Source organism: Leiobunum rupestre, chromosome 9 (assembly GCF_980474605.1).
Source record: "Leiobunum rupestre chromosome 9, qqLeiRupe1.1.hap1, whole genome shotgun sequence".
Classification (NCBI taxonomy): Eukaryota; Metazoa; Arthropoda; class Arachnida; order Opiliones; family Sclerosomatidae; genus Leiobunum; species Leiobunum rupestre.
The window spans coordinates 29794988-29815733 of NC_143392.1; the positions used below are offsets into that span (position 1 = coordinate 29794988).

At 36.2% G+C, this 20746-nt stretch overlaps 2 protein-coding genes across 3 annotated transcripts in view; both read left to right on the forward strand.

The window, feature by feature from the left end:
- The window catches only part of uif (sushi, von Willebrand factor type A, EGF and pentraxin domain-containing protein uif), a 52295-nt gene extending 42507 nt beyond the window's left edge, over positions 1-9788 (forward strand). Inside the window, exons 19-44 of the mRNA XM_090158137.1 lie at positions 98-277; positions 350-574; positions 643-975; positions 1044-1345; positions 1409-1613; positions 1678-1929; positions 2000-3904; positions 3970-4264; positions 4333-4600; positions 4685-4878; positions 4952-5331; positions 5397-5562; positions 5628-5879; positions 5953-6153; positions 6215-6555; positions 6612-6824; positions 6889-7156; positions 7226-7416; positions 7493-7666; positions 7741-7902; positions 7974-8132; positions 8200-8499; positions 8565-8766; positions 8831-9033; positions 9102-9218; positions 9282-9788. Of these exons, the coding sequence (XP_090014263.1) occupies positions 98-277; positions 350-574; positions 643-975; positions 1044-1345; positions 1409-1613; positions 1678-1929; positions 2000-3904; positions 3970-4264; positions 4333-4600; positions 4685-4878; positions 4952-5331; positions 5397-5562; positions 5628-5879; positions 5953-6153; positions 6215-6555; positions 6612-6824; positions 6889-7156; positions 7226-7416; positions 7493-7666; positions 7741-7902; positions 7974-8132; positions 8200-8499; positions 8565-8766; positions 8831-9033; positions 9102-9218; positions 9282-9313 (7520 nt within the window). The 3' untranslated portion in view covers positions 9314-9788. The remainder of the gene's footprint in view (positions 1-97; positions 278-349; positions 575-642; positions 976-1043; positions 1346-1408; positions 1614-1677; positions 1930-1999; positions 3905-3969; positions 4265-4332; positions 4601-4684; positions 4879-4951; positions 5332-5396; positions 5563-5627; positions 5880-5952; positions 6154-6214; positions 6556-6611; positions 6825-6888; positions 7157-7225; positions 7417-7492; positions 7667-7740; positions 7903-7973; positions 8133-8199; positions 8500-8564; positions 8767-8830; positions 9034-9101; positions 9219-9281) is intronic.
- A 2294-nt stretch (positions 9789-12082) lies between these two features.
- BicC (protein bicaudal C) lies at positions 12083-20450 on the forward strand. 2 transcript variants are annotated; one of them, XM_090157636.1, is made up of 16 exons: positions 12083-12398; positions 12691-12743; positions 12852-12921; positions 14702-14781; positions 14854-15012; positions 15921-15974; positions 16038-16283; positions 16913-17158; positions 17227-17284; positions 17344-17664; positions 17759-18067; positions 18131-18301; positions 18357-18546; positions 18728-18992; positions 19052-19300; positions 19372-20450. In XM_090157636.1, exons 1-16 carry the CDS (start codon positions 12233-12235, stop codon positions 19579-19581), a joined length of 2847 nt encoding a protein of 948 aa, XP_090013762.1. In that variant the 5' UTR covers positions 12083-12232; the 3' UTR covers positions 19582-20450. The 2 variants fall into 2 exon arrangements, with proteins under 2 accessions (XP_090013762.1, XP_090013763.1); XM_090157637.1 differs by having other exon boundaries at positions 18131-18289.
- The last annotated feature ends 296 nt before the right edge of the window (positions 20451-20746 follow it).

The window sequence follows — 20746 nt, forward strand, 5'->3', positions numbered from 1 at the left end:
GGAATATAATGCCCTCTCTTTCCTATCATTTTTCCTTATCGGGAAACTTGTCTTTGTTTATATTAAATCTCTTATTTGTTTTAACTTCCTTTCGCAGCGAAAATGTGCCCTAGCCTTTCCAGTCCAGAGAATGGGTTAATGTTATCTACCAAGAACGCCTTTAGATTTGGAGACGTCATCAACTTTCAATGTAACTTTGGTTATCTGATGCAGGGAAGTTCCACATTGCTTTGCACCAGTAATGGTGTATGGAATGGAACCGTGCCCGTTTGTCAATGTATGTTTTTTAACAAGTTCGTCAAGCTGTAAAGTATAGTTTTACAAAAAAGTCATACTTACCCCTTTTTAGACGCCCAATGTACGTCATTCCCAGAGGACCCCGCACAAGGTTTATCAATTCAATCAACGGTTGAAGGTGACTTGGTACCGTTTTTGGAAAATATCACTGCTTCTTGCGCCCAAGATGGCAGGCCTTTAAGACCAACAAGTACTTCCTATTTTAGGCAGTGCGTTTATGACCCTAGTGATAGTAAATCTGACTATTGGTTATCTGGATTACCACCCGCGTGTCCTCGTACGTATTTGACGTTAATTACGTCCTTACCAAATTACATATTATCCATGTCTGAACTATTGTTTTAGGAGTTGATTGTGGAGTTCCTCAAACAACCCCTGGAGCCACTTATGGTTTCTACGTTGATACAAGATACAAAGCCAGTTTCTTCTTTGGTTGCGAAGAAACATTCACCCTTGGAGGAAAAACAACCATGAATGATAATGTAATACGTTGTTTGGAAGATGGTTCGTGGGACTTTGGAGATTTACGTTGTGAAGGTCCTGTCTGCCAAGATCCTGGACGACCTGCAGATGGAACCCAAATTGTTACCAGTTATGAACAAGGCTCAGAAGTGGCATTCGCCTGTGATAAGCCAGGATATGTGCCATATTCAGCAGACCCCATCACTTGCGTTAAAAGTATTTAAAATTATTTGTTCATCATTTTTGGCATTTAAAATTTAATTTTTAATTTGTGTTATCTCTAGACGCTGAATGCAAGGTTGTAAAGCCACTTGGTCTGGCATCTGGACTTATTCCTGAAAGTGCGATAAATGCTACTTCTCAGAGGAGTAATTATGAAGCTAAAAACATAAGATTGAACAGTGCCACAGGGTGGTGTGGTCAGCAAGAGCCTTTCACATATGTTACTGTTGACCTTGGAGAGGTCTTCCGTATTAAGGCTCTTCTAGTCAAGGGAGTCGTAACTAATGACGTCGTTGGTAGACCTACTGAACTAAGGTTCTTCTATAAAGTGAAAGATACGGAAAATTTCGTTGTCTATTTTCCTGTAAGTTTCTTCTGTTTTAACCATTTTTAATAGGTTTTAACTTTAAAATTGATGTTTTATTAGAATTTCAACTTAACCAGTCGTGACCCAGGCAACTATGGAGAGCTATCAGTTATAACTTTGCCTCAAAGTGTTAGAGCAAGATTTGTTATTTTGGGTATAGTTAGCTACAACAGAAATCCCTGCCTCAGATTTGATTTGGTTGGTTGCGAGGACACTACTGAAGAGGTTTTGTTAGGCTACAATTCTGGCTTTCCTGTCTGTGTTGGTGAGTTCATTCAAGGTTCTATTATTTGAACAGTGTTAACTGTCTATTTTATTCTACCATCCAGATCGTGAACCTCCTCAATTTGTCAACTGCCCAAATAGGCCAGTTTTTGTGGGTAAATCTCTGACTGGTCTGCAACCTGTGAACTTCACTGTTCCTGTAGCTGTTGATAATTCTGGCAGAATTGCTAGATTTGAAGTTAGACCTGTAGGATTCAAACCACCTGTAATGGTTTTCAAAGATACTTCAGTTCAATACTTAGCTTATGATTTTGATGGCAATGTCGCTGTTTGCATTGTTAATATCACAGTTCCTGGTAAGTTTCAAATTTAATAAATTTATCCAAACTGAATTCATTAAGCTCAATTTTTATATTCGTATTGTAGATGACACACCACCTTCTCTAAGCTGTCCACAATCTTATGTTGTTGAACTTGTTGAACGCCAAGACAGCTATCAAATAAACTTTAATGAAACGCGTCGACTTATAAATGCCACTGATAAATCTGGAGAGGTTACTATAGTTCTGTCTCCAGAAACTGCAATAATTCCCATCGGAGGCTATCGTAATGTTACTGTAGTGGCATCTGATAAGTTTGGGAACTCTGCTACCTGCCATTTCCAGGTTTCTGTGCAAGCAACCGCCTGTGTGGCCTGGTCTTTAGCTGCCCCAGCTAATGGAGCTGTGAACTGTCTTCCAAAATTGGACCCGGCTGGATATGAATGTATAGCTACCTGTAATTCTGGATACAAATTTACTGATGGAGTTGAAACCAAAAGTTACAACTGTGCTGATGGGCAACCTTGGGCTCCTAGCGGTATTGTTCCTGACTGTGTACCTGAAGACACAAACCAAGCCGCTTATGATGTAACTGCTCAAGTCATGTACAGAGCAGGTGGAGCTGTGACTCCATCTTGCCTTGGAGAATACCTAAGTTACATGGGAACGTATTATGCTTCTCTCAATGACATTCTGTCTCAAAGATGCTCGGCTATCAACGTCAGAATGGATATTACATTCCACAACAGCAGTATTATTGCGAACAGCGAAAATGAACTTTCTATTGCGTATGTGTTAAGAATCGACCCAGTTGTCCGTCAAAGGCTACTCTATGACTTGTGTGGATCAACACTTGGTCTTATTTTTGATTTGAGTGTTCCAAGTACCTCGGCCATAATTGAACCTATACTCAATGTTACTTCCCAAAATACTGGAGGGCAATGTCCAGGAATTCAGGCTATTAGGTCATCTATACTTCGAGGATTTACTTGTGAAGATGGTGAAGTTCTAAACCAGGAAGATAGTGGAGAAGTACCACGATGCTTGCATTGCCCTGCTGGAACTTTTGCGTCCAAAACTGAAGGATGCCAGTTCTGTCCTAGAGGGTATTATCAAGACATTACCAGACAAGGTGTTTGCAAACGTTGTCCTGATGGTACTTTCACTAAACAAGAGGGTAGTAAAAGTTTGATTGAATGTGTTCCTGTTTGTGGATATGGAACATACTCGCCTACTGGTTTAGTACCATGTTTGCAATGTCCCAGCAATACGTTCTCTGAAGTCCCGCCTCTAGAAGGATTCAAGGAATGTCAAAGATGTCCTGCCAATACTTACACTTATTCACCAGGAGCTGTGTCCATTTCAATGTGTAAAACACGTTGTCCTGCTGGAACATACTCAGAAACTGGCCTGGAACCATGCGCTCCTTGCCCCATTGATTTTTATCAAACTGAAGAAGGTCAAACATCTTGTAAAGAATGTTCTGTGGATAGAAGAACCATGAGACCTGGCGCCCTCAATCCAGAGGCTTGCATTCCAGTACAATGTAGTAACCAAGCTTGTCAGAATGGAGGCTTGTGCTTGGTACAAAACCATCATGCAACTTGCTATTGCCCTGCTGGTTTCACTGGTCAGTTCTGTGAAGTTGATGTAGATGAATGTGCTAGCCAACCTTGCTTCAATGGAGGTTCTTGCTTTGACAAGCCCCAAGGCTATACATGCAAATGTGCCCCTGGGTATAGTGGTCTTCAATGTCAAAATGAAAAGAGTGACTGTTCAAACAATACTTGTCCAGAACGAGCAATGTGCCAAGATCTTCCAGGAATGGGAAATGTAAACTGCCTTTGTAGATCGGGCTATGAAGGACCATCATGCAACATCACTGTTAATCCTTGCACGGTTGGAAGCAATCCTTGCAATAACGCCGCTGCTTGCATTCCTCTTCTTCAAGGAAGGTACAAATGTGAATGTTTACCTGGCTGGAGTGGAAGGACTTGTGAAGTTAATATTGGTAAGTACTTGGTTTCTTTTGTAATAGAATTGTTGCTAATTCTCATACAATTTTTAATGTTTTAGATGACTGTGCAGAACAGCCTTGCTTATTGGGCGCTAATTGTACTGACCTGGTCAATGATTTCCATTGTGATTGTCCAACTGGCTTTTCAGGAAAACGCTGTCAAACCAAAATTGACCTTTGTCTTGGCAACCCTTGTACTAATGGACTTTGCGTAGACAGGCTTCATAGATATGAGTGTATTTGCAACCCGGGATGGACCGGTAGCAATTGTGACAATAACATAGATGATTGCATCAGTAACCCCTGTATGAATGCTGGCCAATGTATTGATTTGGAAGATGGCTATCTATGCAGGTTAGTTTCCAATTTGTGTATAAGTATCTCTTAGAGGAAATTATATTTCCTTACAATTTCCTTTGAAGATGCGATGCTGGATTCACTGGTTCACGTTGCCAACATCCAATTGATGCTTGTGAAGTGAAACCTTGTCAAAATGGAGGTTCTTGCCATGACTTAGTTGATGGATTTGTTTGCCATTGCCGCCCTGGCTATGTTGGTCTTCAGTGTGAAGCTGCAGTAGACGAATGCATCAGTAACCCATGTCATCCCGCGGGCACAGAAACGTGTGTGGACTTAGATAACTCTTACAAGTGTGTTTGCAACCCTGGTTACACTGGAGAGCTTTGCCAGGTAAGCAAGTCATGAATATTATTTGTTTAGGGAGTGTAGAAATAACGTTATATTTAACATGTATATATTTCTTTAATTTGATAGTTTAATATCAATGAATGTGCTTCCAATCCTTGCCTAAACAATGGAATTTGCACTGATACCATCAATGGATTCCGTTGTCAGTGTACAAATGGCTGGACTGGCGAAAGATGTGAATCTGATATTGGAGGCTGTTCTAACGAGCCTTGCCTGAATGATGCCAAATGCATTGACTTATTTCAAGACTATTTCTGCGTGTATGTAAAATTGATCTGGAAGGACATAGTGTGCCACTCAGGTTTTTGAAGGCTATGGTTTTGTTTTTTATAGTTGCCCTTCAGGAACTGATGGTAAACGTTGCCAGACTTCTCCTGAACGTTGCATAGGCAACCCTTGTATGCATGGCGGCCAGTGTAGAGACTATGGAAGTGGTCTAAATTGTACCTGCCTGCCTGAATACTCTGGAATTGGTTGCCAGTATGAATATGATGCCTGTGCTGACAATGTTTGCCAAAATGGAGCTACTTGTGTTAAATTGGGAGATAATTATCGATGCGTTTGTCCAACTGGGTTCACTGGAACTAATTGTGAAGATGACATAATGGATTGTACTTCAATGTCGTGCCCACCCACTGCTACTTGCATAGATTTAACAGATGGATTCTACTGTAAATGCCCATTCAATATGACTGGTGAAGATTGTAGGAAAAGTGAGTTTTTTAATTTTCCATTTCTAAAAGCTGTGTATGTGTAAATATTAAAATTTGTTTTATAGCAATAAACATTGATTATGACCTCTATGTAAATGATGAAAGCAGATCATCTAGTGTGGCTTTGGCTGCACCATTCGATTTAGGTTCAAGCAGTTTAACACTAGCTCTGTGGGTTCAATTCAACAGCCCAGATACTCCTGGTACTCTAGTCACTTTGTACAGCGTAAAGTAAGTATTCTTACACTTTTCAGTAGTATGTAGTTCTTGTATCTAATTCTTTTGCCGCTTTGTAGTTCGCCTCACCTTCCCATTGGAAAGAAAGTATTAATTCAAGTTGATAGCACTGGGGCTCTAATTTCACTTTTCCCAGATGTAGCTTCTGATGTATTTATTCCATACTTGGAAAATGTTCCTATAAATGATGGCCAGTGGCATCATATCGTAGTCATGTGGGATGGTACTGATGGAACCATTTCCCTTATAACTGACACGGCGGTTGCTGGTAGTGCATCTGGATATTCTCAAGGAATGTACCTGCCTTCTTAGTAAGTATATCAGAATGTTTAAAAATATTAATTTTTATTGTAGTTAGTTTCAATAACATTTGGTTAATTTTAGTGGTTGGGTTGCACTTGGTGCCATGCTTGGTGAACAAAATAAGGCCATTGCTGGAACTGGCTTCCATGGTCGAATTAGCCGGGTCAACTTATGGAATAGGAAATTAGACAGTGCAAATGAAATTCCTGCTCAATTTAGAAGCTGCAAAAGTGCACCGGTGCTCTTCAGTGGCTTACTTCTTAGATGGACTGGTTATGACAAGTAATTGTTTTTTTTAGTTCAAAAATGAGTATAGAATTTCTAACTGAAGTAATTTGCTTAGGGTTGATGGAACAGTTGAAAGAGAAGGCCCCGGTATTTGTGGAGAACGTGTCTGCTCAGTTGGTTTGTCTGGTGATGAATGTAGAATCATGAAGCAAGACAAAACTCCTCCCAAAGTGACTGCTTGCCCATCAGATGTTTGGGTTGTTACTCAAAACGCCACCACAATTGTGAACTGGGAAGAACCTCAGTTTGTTGATGATCAAAAAGTAGTTAAAGTGGAGGAAAGAAGCGGTCTGCGATCAGGAGTGCCTCTAACTCGAGGAAATTACGAACTATCATACATTGCCCAAGATGAAGCTGGTAACACAGCTCTGTGTGACTTTCAAGTTCATGTTTTGAGTGAGTATAAATCTTTAGAGTAAATGAATAAAAAATAATGCTTTGTATTTGTTCAGGTAAATTCTGTTCTTTGCCAATCCCACCAAGTGGAGGCCAAAGACATTGCTCAGATTGGGGTCCAAATGGTCGTTTCAAAGTTTGCACTATCTCTTGCGATGATGGTTTACAATTCTCTCAACAAGTTCCTGAATTTTACACTTGTGGTGCTGAAGGTTTCTGGAGACCATCTAAGGAACCCATTGAGCCGCTTATCTTTCCAGCATGTGCTCGTAAGTATTAATAACCATTTGGTTTTTCTAGATCATTTATTTTTTCTTTTGAATGTTTTTACAGCTAAAAAACCAGCACAAAGAATATTTAGGGTTGCTATGAGCTTCCCATCTTCTGTTGTATGCTCGGACTCTGGAAAGAAGATCTTGAACTCAAGGGTTATGGAGAGTTTGTTAAAAATGAACCAGGCATGGAGAATCTGCACAGACAATACTCCTGGAGCTTGTTCAAGGCTTCACGTCAATGTTAAATGTAATAAACAACCGAGAGTTAGAAGACAAACTGAAAATAATGATATTTATGTTGTCGAAATATCTTTCCCCGCTAACAAGTATGTTGAAATAAATTCGATTGTGAAATAAATTTCTATGGTCGTAACATTGTTGCCTTAATGTTTTAGTGATCCCGTGTCTAATATCAATACCCAAGAGCAGTCCACCGTGAGAAATGTAGTTGAAATGGCTGTTCTTCAAGATTCGGCCTTTGAAGTTAGGGACACTCTGCCTAATGTAATTCCAGATTTGACCTCTCTGAACATGAAAACTGACTATGCTTGTCCACCCGGACAAGTTGTTGTTGCGCCAAACTGTGGTATGTATAAGTTCTTATCTAAGTAATTGAAGTTGTAACAAATATTTATTTGTATCATATTTCCATTCCTAAACAGTTGAATGTGCAGTTGGTACCTTCTACGAAAATGTAACTCTAGCTTGCATCTCATGCCCAATTGGTACTTATCAAAACGAAATGGGACAGCTAACTTGCAAAACTTGCCCCACAATTGCTGGAAAACAAGGAGTGACTGTTGCTGCTGGAGCAAGGTCGTCAAACGAATGCAAAGGTATTTTTTGTTATATGCTACTGTAATAAGTAGTCCTATACTAATTTAGCAAAAACTTTTGTAAAAAATTGCAGAACGCTGCTCTCCGGGAAAATTCTACGATGAAGCCTACAGTCTGTGCCGTCCATGTGGATATGGTTTCTATCAACCAAATGAAGGGTCCTTCAGCTGCTTTACTTGTGGACAAGGAATGACTACCAGAAGTAACCAAGCTGTGTCACTTCAAGAATGTAGAGGTGGGTGTTCTATTTTGTTATTTGATTTTGTTTCCTTTGGGCTATTTTGATTGTGTAATCGATTATTTCAGAGGAATGTGCTGCTGGCTACCATTTGTCTACCACTGGTAATTGTGAACCGTGTCCGCAGGGCTTCTATAGAGGTAGAGGTATGCCTTCTTGCGTCCAATGTCCAGGTGGAAGAACAACTCCTTCAGTTGGAGCCATGGGACGTGACCAATGTTCTCTTGGTAATAATTAATATCCACTTTACTTATTATTACAATATTTTATCTAAGCCAAAAAATTCAATTACAGAACTTTGCAAGGCTGGCTACTATTTGAATGTAACTCTGGATAAATGCAGCCCTTGTCCAAAGGCAAGTTATCAAGACAAAGAGCAAAGGGATGCTAAATGCATTCAGTGTCGTCAAGATACTACCACAGACAAAACTGGCTCTACTCAAGAATCTGATTGTTCCAACCCTTGCGTAATCAAAGGTCAAAAGAGTCTGTGTAAGCCAAATGCATTCTGTGTGCTCCGGGATAATTTGGAAAAGTACAGTTGCGAATGCAAACCCACTTATAGGCTTATAGAAGAAACTGATGAATGTCAACGTAAGATCTGGTAATATTTTATAAAGATTTATTTGTTTAACATTATCATTTCTAATTTCTATCAGATGTATGTGATGATTATTGTCAGAATGGTGGAAAATGTGAAGTTGCAAATGAAAGTAAATTGCCAAAATGTGACTGTGCAGCTAATTTTTACGGTGATAAGTGTGAAAAGAAATCAGAATTTGTGTATATTGCTGGTGGAATTGCGGGAGCTGTTATATTTATTATACTATTAGTACTACTTATATGGATGATTTGTGTCAGGTACGCTTTTTCTATAATATGTCATTTTGATTCTTTTTTTTACAATTTCTTGAAACATATTTAGGTCGTCAAATAAGAATAAACCTAAGAAGATGCCTGAGCCCCCTGTAGATCTTTCAGGTTCTCAAACTAACTTCTATTACGGAGCCCCTGCGCCCTATGCTGAAAGTATCGCTCCATCTCATCATAGCAATTATGCTTATTATTACGATGATGATGATGATGCCTGGGAGATGCCTAACTTTTATAATGAAACCTACATGAAAGGTATGTTTCCATGTTCTTACCTGTTCAATCTTGAACTTTACTATTCTTAACTTAATATTTGAAAACAGATGGACTCCATACTGGAAAAACAAATAGTTTAGCTAGGAGCAACGCTAGTGTTTATGGGACCAATAAAGAAGATCTTTATGATAGGCTACGAAGACATCAGTATCAAGGCAAGAAAGGTAATTATTTGTGTTGATTTCAAACATTTTAACCATATCTAATTAAATATTATTTATAATTAGACACTAGTGACAGTGAAGACCAAGGACATTAATTTAAATAAGGGTTTTTGAAGCTCATTTTTACGAAATAACCCTTTCTGAAACTATGAAAAACTGCCTTTTCCTCGAAGGAACCATCTCTTTTAAAATTTTAATTTTATCTTATTGAAATGAATATTTGCATTTTATGAAAAAAAACTTTTGACTACTTAACAATTTTAGACCATCCTCTCGATGCCATAAGAATGAGAAGGCTTATTTGAGTGAAGGATTAACTTTTTGTTGTAGAAAATGAAATACCCGTGACTCTGCCGCGACTTTTATAAAATCCAACTTCTTTGAAAAAATATATTTTTTAAGAAATTTCATTGGCGGCCAAACTTTGTATATTATTTTTGTATGTTTGTCGAGTTGAGTATTACCTCATAACTGCTGTAGTATTTGTACAGCCATTGTTACTCGTGTACGTTTGTAATAAAATGTGTTTTAGTGGGTTAATTAATAAAGCTTATTGTAATTTATACAGTATGTGGTTTTCAGCAAATTATTTAAAATTTCCCTTGAGATTTTCCAAAATTATCACTTGTTTTGGGCAGGATGTAAAATTAAGTTCCTTTCCGAAATCTTTAAATTTCTACTTTTAATACCTACCTAGCTAGGGTATGTAACCTCAAATATTACCATCGAGGTGTTCTTATTAGTTGATCGCTCACTTGACTGTTGGTTTTAGAATGTATTGTTCATAAAAAAAAGTATAGTATGAGGAATGGTCTTGGAAGTAACTGTTAGTAAAAATAGGTCAGGTTAAATGGATTTTCCTCCCCCTCCAAGGATATCAATAATTTGGCTGTTCCTTCCAATGGGTTTTAACATTTTCCATAAAGCATGCTTTGGAGGGCATGTCCTCTGTAAGTGATACCACAAGTGTAATAATAATAATAATAATAATAATAATAATAATAATATGGTCTTTATTAAGGGATATCCCCTTCAGCAAAGCTGATTTTCAAGGGGGTCCCGGTAAAATATACCAAGCCTGTAGGTAACAAGGCAAATAATTAAAACAATAAATTAGTTAAGTCCTTTAAAAATTAAATTAATTAGTTAAAACCGTTTTCGTGGATGGCATTCTTGAATTCACGAGTATTAGTAATAGTGCATATAGAAAAGGGAAGATTGTTCCACAGTTTTATGCCTCTGCATTTGATTGATAGTGTACGTAGGTTAGTCTCTAGACTTTCAACATGGAAGGTGTTCTGACATCCTCTTGTGTAGTGGGTATGAAGTGAAGCAGGTATTCGAAGCAGGTATTCTCTTAAAGAGTAAAGGACTCATCTAATGTTATTTGCTTGCACCTCTTACCTTTGCGGGTAACAGCTTCTATGAGATATATACTTCTGGTGGCTCTAAAGAGTGCAAAAAAGTTCAATTTTCAAAAAATTAGACAATGTTGATGTCTGCATGAAAAAGCTTTGTGTAATTTAATGGGTTCTTGCTATTTTTGTTATGTACAGTGACGCAGGCAGTGGGAGCACGGACTCTATTATATTTAGCATAAGTAACATTATATTATGTTATTTATGTATTTAGATATAATAGAGTCCGTGGTGGGAGCTGCATTCAGATGATAGCAAGTATCACAATTTTTGTTAATCCTGGCTTTCTACAAAAATATTATAATATAGGTCTATATAAAAATGTTTTCTACAAGTCGACCAATATAATCAGTGTCTGGGTGCGCCACTGGTTATTAGCAAGTGAACCTTACTATTTGTGGGCCCCCCACTTACTAGTCAAAACGTGTAAAAAAGTTTTTTTCGAATTTCTCTAGTTTGTGCAAGTTTTTATTTTTTTCACGGTCAGGTGGCACCCGCTGCCGACCCCCTCCCCCCTAGAGGAGAGGATAGCAAATTCTTGGTCAAGATAATATTTTTCAGGATACCAATTGAAGTTTGAGATGTTTGTTTAATAATAAAAGATGACTGTATTTAAACTACAATTCATTTATTTCTATAATGGATAAATACAATATGCAATGAGGTAAAAGAAGCTTTAGCTTAACACAAAATTTAGTTATCAAAGAGTGTTGTGATAGCTCCTCTAAACTCTTCCAGTTCGGATTCTAGAATTTCAATGTCGGCAATGACACTTTCAAACTTTGAAATTTGTTCTTCTTGTATCTGGTCAGTTTCAGCGTAGAAAACATTGACGGCGTCTTCCAGCTTGTTGAAATGCTGTCTAACGCGTTCTCTGAATTTTGCTTTTAGGTTTTCCAGCAGTTTGGCATCGTTTTGACGTTTCTTCTTATGATCGTCTTGCAGTTTCTTAAGCTTTTCGTACAAGAAGTAACTTTTAGAAAATTTGGTTTCGATTTGTTTAGGTTCTCCAGACTTCGGGCCAGATTGATTTCTTTCTGAATTGGCTTGAGAATCTGCTGCATCTCCTCTTCCTTCCCAGAAAATGATTTCGGTTTTTTCTCTATGAGCCGAAGATTTTAAAGTTTGTTTCTGATCCATGTTATCGCCAGAATCCTCGTTTTTCAAAGTAGTCTTAGCTCGGAACATTTCAGTATTGAAATTATACTCTTCAAAGTCATGAAAGCTACAGTTTTTATCCATTTTATCGTAAAAAATGCCAAAAATCTTTTTTTAAGGTTTAAAATAACTTTAAAAACCGCGAATTCCAAAATGAACTGTCTAATTTCCCGGTTTTCCGTCGTGCAAAATGATCTTATCGCTGATTGGTCAGAGAAGAAATTTACTTCTCTTATCTCACGCACTCATAAAGACGGAGGCGGAGTTTTGAAACTATAAGACCTCTGGAGATCCACGCTGCTTTTCCAGTTAATGGGGGAACTTTGTTCCGGACGTGCGGCTTGCGTGTGTTTGGTTTTATTTCTAACGTGACTAACAAAAAGTTAACAATAGTGAATCGTTGAACAATTAAGTTAATAGTTTAAACAAAGTGGCATCATGCGACTCGCCGCTGGATCGGAAAGTTCGGACGAAGCCACTGTGGCATCAGGTTCAAGCGAAAATATTTGCTCTCTTAATTTGCCTAATGGAGATCCACTTAATGTTGAAGACAGATTTCGCGTTGATCGCAAGAAATTGGAGGATATGCTTGCTGTTTTACAAGGTAATTTCATGTAATGTTGTAATATATTCTTTGTATCAGACGTTCGTCTACTCCTACACAAGATATTAAGCCTTGGTATTATTTATGTACGATTAATTAAACGGCGCCTCGCCGTGTTCATGGCGGGATATTGAAATTTCATCGTCGGGTCTCTAAAATAATACGCTGATAAATATTTGACGTAAACACGGCGTATATTTACACTAAACATTAATTGGTCGGTTTCGTAAATTAAATTATTAGGACTGCAGGTCAATAAGTATGAAATTTGACAATTTATCTTATCTTTCAGATCAAAGCTGTGTGGATTTAAAGGGAGAAACTGCAGACCATTTTTTTCAAAGGGTACGTTGACGTACTATTTAAACTAGGATTTGTAATTTGATAGGAAGGCTTCTGTTTTATTTCTCCTAGCTGGGCCTCTTTTTAATTGTATCTACTTTAATTTCTTAGATAATGGAAGAAACGAATACTACAATATCCTGGCCTTCCAAATTGAAAGTGGGTGCCAAGTCTAAAAAAGGTCTGCATCTGCGTTCTAATGATTTTAAGGCCTACTTTCATGCCGACTTAAAAACTAGCTCAGAATTAAAACCCTTTATTAAAATAAGAAAGTGATTGTCCTCTAGGAAAAACTAAATTAAAAAATTACAGCGAAATCATGGTAGTGTAAAACTAAAAGACCGGTGGGGAGGGGGCGAGATGGTGGTGGTAACTTCGTATGGGTGAAAATTGTTGACAAAATCCAGACCCCATAAACCGAAAGTTTCCACGCGTGTTGGTCGGCAAAGTAACTTGAAACAAATAGAACTTTCGACCCTTACTTTATTGTGTAATGCAAAGGACGGACATAATCTTACGCCTGATAAGCCGTAACGATCCAGCGTTCGTTTTCACTGAACTAGAAGGGGTCTGGTTTTTCGCTACAGTCTAATCTTAACCCGGTCGTGAGGGAAATGTAACAGAGCTTTCACTGAATTTTTCTTCTTCTCCCTCGTCGTGTGGGTGGAACGGGGAGGGTAACTCTATTCTCGCTTATTTTTCCTCTGGTCTGCGAAAAAGCTTGGATTCTGGGGAGGGGGTGGTTAATAAAAACAAGTACGGAATTGTTTCTCAATTTGCGTTCATATTACTCACGAATTTATGAGAAAATTATACATCTTTTAGGCCAAATATGGATACTTCATTGTCTTTGTGGGAGGGGGTGTAATCTTTTTTTTAAAGATCGGAACCTTACGTCATTTTCCCGAAATTTTTTATGGGTTAAAAATTTAAACAAAAGTGATTAATTTTTTAAGTCTACTTGAACCTATGGCTTATCAATATTTAAACCTCATCCCATTTATTAGTTTATTTCTTAAATGTACAAAGGATATTTTAGGCATTATAACAAATGTTATACGTTCTTCCTATTACTACACTTCTACTGTAAATTTTTACCTCAGTCTGTGGGTTAAAATTTTGAGTTTAATAGTCTTCTAAAACCAATCGGATTAATAGTCAATTTTAATGTCTGAAATATTTTTAATATTGGTTTTTAAAAAAAAATATTACCTAATTACCCTTTTAAACATTTTAAGATTAATAACTTTATTTCAATTTATTTTTCTGTAATTAAAAGTAAACTAATAATAGTATTGGTGTAAAATTATTTTTCTACACTTGAATACAATTTTAGTTAAAATATTCCCGTATGTAAATGGGAATAAAACTTCTTTTATGGTGTCTGAAAGCATGGTATATGTGGTGATCCCTAAGGTCACTCACTGTTCTATGTTTTCTGAAAAAAAACTCACCCCTTAGTTGGAGCTAACCTTGTACTATAGCTAATGTTGGGTTGTGTGGATTATACCACTAGATAAACTACTAGCTGCCCTAAGGCTTGGGACTACTTTTTTTCTTCTTGTGTATCATTTGACACCACCGATCGCCTCAACGCCACAAAGAGGGACTTTTAAGATCACCCCCCCCCCCCTCTTACTCCTATTTTTGTCAAAGAAAGCGTTTCCCTTATAATAGGCTTGCACCCAAAGTATCTTTCGCCCTCCCATGCCATTCATCATTTCATACCAATGTCAAACTCTTGAACGAAACTGTTTACTGTTTTGTTGAGGCGGAAACTGGCCCCCCACATTTTCGTTTTATACTTTTTTTCAAACCACCTAGGCCTTGAGCAGAATTTGGGTATTTTTTTTTTTTTACATAAAATTTCAACTTAAAATTTAAAACCAATTCTTAACTAAATTGTCAGCTTCAAATTTTAAACAACTTTAAATAAAATGCAAACTTTAAATTCAAAACAGATCCTCATATTAAAATTGTGGGCCATGTTGAAGATGTGCAAATGGCCAGAGAAAAGGTTTTGGAGCATTTGGATACTAAAGTGCGTGTCAAGATCAGTTAGTATATTTTAAACTCTTTTGAATTCATGGGTTTTTTTTGTAAAATTTTGTAGAGGAATCGGGTGACATTGAAAATGGATGTATCTTTCACTGATCATTCCCATATCATTGGTAAAGGAGGACATAATATTCAACAAGTTATGGAGGAAACAGGGTGCCATATTCACTTTCCAGATTCAAACAGGAACACTGTTGGTGAAAAAAGCAACCAGGTGAAATATTTAGTTTTAATTTCATTTCGTAAAATTAGTGAAGTGGGTGATAGCTTACAATCAAGAATGTATTTAGGTTACCGAATCTGTAAATGGGGGTTTACATTATAGGTAGAAAAATTTCTAGCCGGATTTGAAGATACTCGCACATTCTTGGTAACCTAAATACGATCTTGTTCCCAACCCTTAATATTAGAGTACCAAATTAATTCTATTTTAATAATTTAATGACATTTGACCATTCTCTTTTAAATCAGTTTTTATTAAATTTAATTACTATTTGATTTGATTTGATTTGAATTTGAATTTGAATAGTGAAACATTTATGTTTGTCTAATTAGATATAGTGCATCTGCAGCGTAAACTATAATTTTAAAAATGAATAAAATTTAATGTTTTTGCTTTTTTTTGAAATTTGAGTAGTTACAACTATTCCACATTCTTCAAACTTAATTTTAAGTATGCTCTGATTTAATATAAAAAGCTAGTGTTTAGGTAATGTATGATATTTGTGTTGGTTGTTGACCTGATTTTAACAATTAATTGGATCTATACTTTTTTTTTAATGACTAATAGGAACATACCCAGTTTTTTTAAATTTATTTAAAACCAACTCGAATACCAGTAGATTTTGCAACTAATGTTGAACTTTTAAACTTGAGTCCTTGTTATAAAAAAATTTGGTAAATATTGGTACTAAAAAGAGGTAAAAAAATCTATTGGTAACAAGATTGTTAAACTATGATATTGGCCAACATTAAAATCATGTATATATAATTTTGTTACCATTTTAAAAAATTCAAATGTGTTTAATATTCTTATGTACTAGTGAATAATATACTTGTATGGTTATATTAAAAAATTTGGGAATGTATGAAAATATAAACAATTTTGAAATTCATCTGTAGGTCTCAATAGCTGGGCAAGTTCATGGTGTTGAGAAAGCTAAATGCCGGATTAGGGTACGTTAATGAATTATAAGAATGTACGTTTTTGTAATGGGGTTTCTTTAACTTTTCTTCCAGGAATTGCTCCCGGTTGTAATATCATTTGATCTTCCACAATCAACGACACCTTTTGCTCAAAATATACCAGATGTGACAGCCGCTCCTTTACAGTTAATACAACATACGTATTGTTTCACTGTTAGTATACGACCGAAACCGAGAGGAGGAGCCACTACTGTAGTTGTGCGTGGGTGTAGACGCCAAGTTAATCAAATCCGCCAGGGTCTGCTCATGCTCATGAATTATTTGAATGGAAACAACAGCGTAAGTTTTTTTTACATTTTAGTAGATTGGTTTTTGATAGGTTGGAAAATGAAATTGTTGGAGTTCTAACTTAGTAGCTGGCGATTGGTATAATTCTTATGAAAGTTTTTATGATCATTGGCACCAGAAGGAAAATATTTGGTGTATTGCAAAAATTAAATTTTTTTTAAGCCACAAATGGTGATAGTTTTTTTTTGTTGGTTTTTCTAAATTTGAGTGATTTTCACCACAATAGAGAAGTGTTTAGCAAATAGTCTATTTCGGTATTTGTTTAAATCTGAATAAATACATTGAGTGATCTAGTAGGGTACCATGTACTCCTGTACCCCCTCTTTCTCTGCCAATGATCATGATAAAGTTCTTGATGTGACCAGAAGTATATAAAATGGATCTTGGAAGTATCCATCTCTGCGCTGCTAATGTTATTTGCTTCAAACAAATACCTTCGCAGGCTTTTGAAAATTTCCTTCAGACTTTTGAGGAAAAGGCAGTCTAAAAAAATTTTTTTTTTCAGTAGTTTTGCTGTTATTAGTTATTTTATAGGATTGAATGAAAATTAATCATTTTAATGGAGTTGTTGGAAATGTCTATTTAGGTTAATTTAATTAAACAAATGATATTAATTTTAGACTATAGTTCCAATAACCATGACACTGGAAGTACCTTCCCAACATCAAGCTTTCCTTATGGGAAGGGGAAATGGCAATGTTCAAGCTATCATGAAAGAAACCGGAGTCAACATTACATTTCCTGATGTGGCCACTATTACCGCCTTAGCTGCTTTTAATTCCAAACTTGCTCAGTTGCCTAGAAAGACAACGGTGACAATAACGGGACCTTTTGATAATGTATTTGTTGCTTGGCAGGATATTATGGTAAATTGGTTTTCATTACTAAATCAGTTTTTCTGAAGTTTAAAGTACTAAAATCTTATTTGTTTTAGGGATATTTGCCCTTGGTGCTTATGTTTGACTTAAAAGAAGGACAAGAGCTGGACACAAGTAAAGATTTTTATATCGCTTGGTGCTTGAGCGTAATTAATAACATATTGAATGTATAGATGTTGTCACAAAATTGATGGACCTATTCAATGTGAACATAATAATCAGACCAAAGCCTAAGCAAAATACAAAGTCCATTTTGGTTAGAGGTGCTGAGAAAGACTCTCGGTTCCTTTTTGAAGTACGCCGTGTTTTACTTGACTTGGATAAATCTGAAGTGCCTCGCTGCTGTGAAAAACACGCTATTCCCATCCCTCCATTTGCTGGAGTCATTGGTCAGCCGATTGCCAGTCAAAACAACCCTCCACCACCTGCCAAAGTCTACCATCACTCTCCAATTCCAGAAAGTGTTATGAAGAATGACAATGTCTCCATGCCTGGTAAGTTAGTTAATGCCATTGAAAACTATGTTTAGACAGTAAACAAACCCTAAATTAACAATTTCAATTACAATCTTGAAACTTTTCTTTTCAGCTAATGCCTTGAAGGAATTGGCCTCTTATGCCCAAGGAAATCCTTTCTTAATGCAAAATGGATTTCCACAAACTCCATTTCTCGGTGTACCACCTCCCAATTTAATGTCTGGAACTACAAATCCTCTTTTACCTTGGATTATGAGTCAACTGGCCACAAACCCGTCTAATTTCTATGGAGCATTATTGCAAGCCCAGCTGGGATTTGCAGCTCAGCAACAAATATCTGATTTGGCGTTGGGTGGATTGCTGCAAAAAACTATGATGGACATGAGTTTAACGTCTCGTGGCTCAACACCATCGGACCATTGTAAGGCCCTTAGAAATTTAAATTAAATGTTGCCCAATTTAACGCTCTTATTTGTTGTTTCAGTGTCTAGTTGTACTGGAAGTAGCGAGCACAATAGTGGCTTAACTACGCCTAATTCCAGCCCCTGTGAAAGTCCAATTTTTATGACATCTGATAGTTGCTACAGCCAGTCTTACAATAGTAGCACAGATCAATCTTATACTGGCAGTACAGATAGCTTGAGTACGGATAGAGGTATATAAGCTCTTATCAGGGTCCTTGATTAAACCTCATTGTCATTTTGTTTCAGATTCACAATCAAGTTGGAATAGCAATTACTGGCTTGGCGATAGACCAGACTATAAAGATGTTTCAATTCCAGCCAGTAAATGTCCAAATTACGACCAAGATCTTGTAGCTAATTCGGTGGTCAAGACTCTAGAAACTAAAGTTTCAAGGCCACTTTTATCGGAAACATCAGACCCATTGTCACCCACAAAGTAATATTCCTTATTTTTATATTTTGGGCTGTACATTTCATGATTACTTTAGAGCTTAAGAATTTATTGAATAAATTAGGTATACTATTATTTTAATCTCCTTTCCATCATTGTTGCTTGCACTAGGATCTGAAAAATTGATTTTGGAATATCTTGTCAAATATTTGTTTTGAACTTTTAGGTCAAATAGCGGTGTTGTAGGAAGAGTTGGAACCGTTGGTTGTGAGAGGAAAATCCGCTTCGTGGATCAAGTAGCTTGCGATGATTATGCCCGTAAGAAATTGCAAGCTGTTAAAGCTATGAATGAACCCTTAAACTCAACTGTCAGAGTGCCAACTGACATCTGGGCTGGCTGTGGCTTTTCTAAGTCTATGCCACATCATTTACTTAAAAACAGGCTTGAACTTAATGGAATGTTGACTAAACGCTCCGAAACATTGCAAGAAGCAAGTTCTTGGTCACAACATTTTTATTCGTAATTATTATTAAAAATTGTAATTCGTAGGTTGAAGCTGGCGTTAATCAAGGATCTACCGAAATTAACTGGAATCAATTGCCAATTGAAGGTGTCAAACACCAACAAAGCTGTGACGGTGCTATGGCAAATTTGGATAACATGTTCAGTTGCAGCAATTTCTTTGATTCTATTATGCCAAAACCATCCCTAACAATTCAGGAAGACATCCAAGATCTGACGCAACTTTTTACATTACTTGGACTAGAAAAATTCTTAGAAGTTTTCAGACAGCAACAAGTACAATTGAATGCTTTTTGAAACTGCCATCATTTTCTGGTCTTGGTTGTAATGGCTTTTTTATTACTTAGGTTGATCTCTTAACATTCCTAACATTATCAGAAAAAGATCTGCACGAATTGGGAATACCATTCAGCGCTAGACGTAAAATGCTGATGGCCATTTCTGAATTGAAAAATAAACAAGAGGAAAGAATCATGAACAGAGCACCAGGGGCTGAACGTCGCTTAATGTTTGCAAGACAGTCTCAAATGGAAGCCATAGGAAAAAGGAATTGGTAGAGTTTGTTAAAAGGTGTGTGAATTATCCTAATATTATTAGCTTTATATAAATATTTAAGTGGAATCTCATTTGAGATAATTTGCATTCGCGTTAAATTTTACTAAAAACCCTAATTTCTAAATACTCACAAGTTTACTTAATTTTAATTTGTTTTCAATAAGTTACTTGAATCTCAAATCTAGTTCAAAGTCATCCCCTGTTGTTTGGTTAGGTATAAAATTATAACTGTTAATGTTCAACCCACTCTTAATGTTTTTCCCAATGGGCTATTTTTTTTACTTAATATAATTCTTTTACTATTCTTGGTAAAAAAGATAAATTGACAAAAGTTTTGACATAGCTTTTTGTTTTAATAATATTAATAATTAAAAAAATATCAACTTTATATCCCTCTTAAGACGCTAGCATAGCCAAAGTTTTTTTTATAACTAACATAGTTGTATTTCCATGAATCAGCCAAAATGTAAGGGAAAACATTATGCCATTACAATGTATTTTTAAATATGTAAAATTGTGATATAAGAAAAGTGCAATATATGCCATGAAAACTTATTTTTATACATGTTGCGCTGAAGACCAAAGATTTTTAAATAGTTCTTTAATATAGCAAAAAATGTATTCCTCAAAACTGCTTAATTGTATTTTTTTATACTAGCTAGTGAAAGTGGTTTTGTGTGCCAATAATCTAGCTTTTGTCCAAAGTGTTTTTCTAAAGATTTACATATTTTTTTCTATTTTAATATTTTTTGACCATGTTAATATTTGAAAATGGATTTGTTAAAACACACTAAAATATGAACAAGTGTAAAAGTTTTTTGGATACTCTTAATAGTTGAGAAGTTTCAGAATAAAATTTTAATTTGAACATTATGAAAATTTAAATTCTCCATACTATTTGTTTCTCAGGTAATAACAATTTATTGTTCAGCATTATCAGGTGGACCTATATAATACAAATATTTGTTATTACTGATAGCAACTATTTAATAGGGAATATTTAGCGGCAAGTATAGCCTCTGTTTTCATGATTGAAAATATTCGCCACTTACATTAAGAACTTGCGGTCTGAAAGATTATACTGAAAAGATGGTGGGCGTTATTTTTTTAACCCAAATACAATCATGGAACTAATAAGTGCTTATTACTGATAGCTGTGTGGGTTGA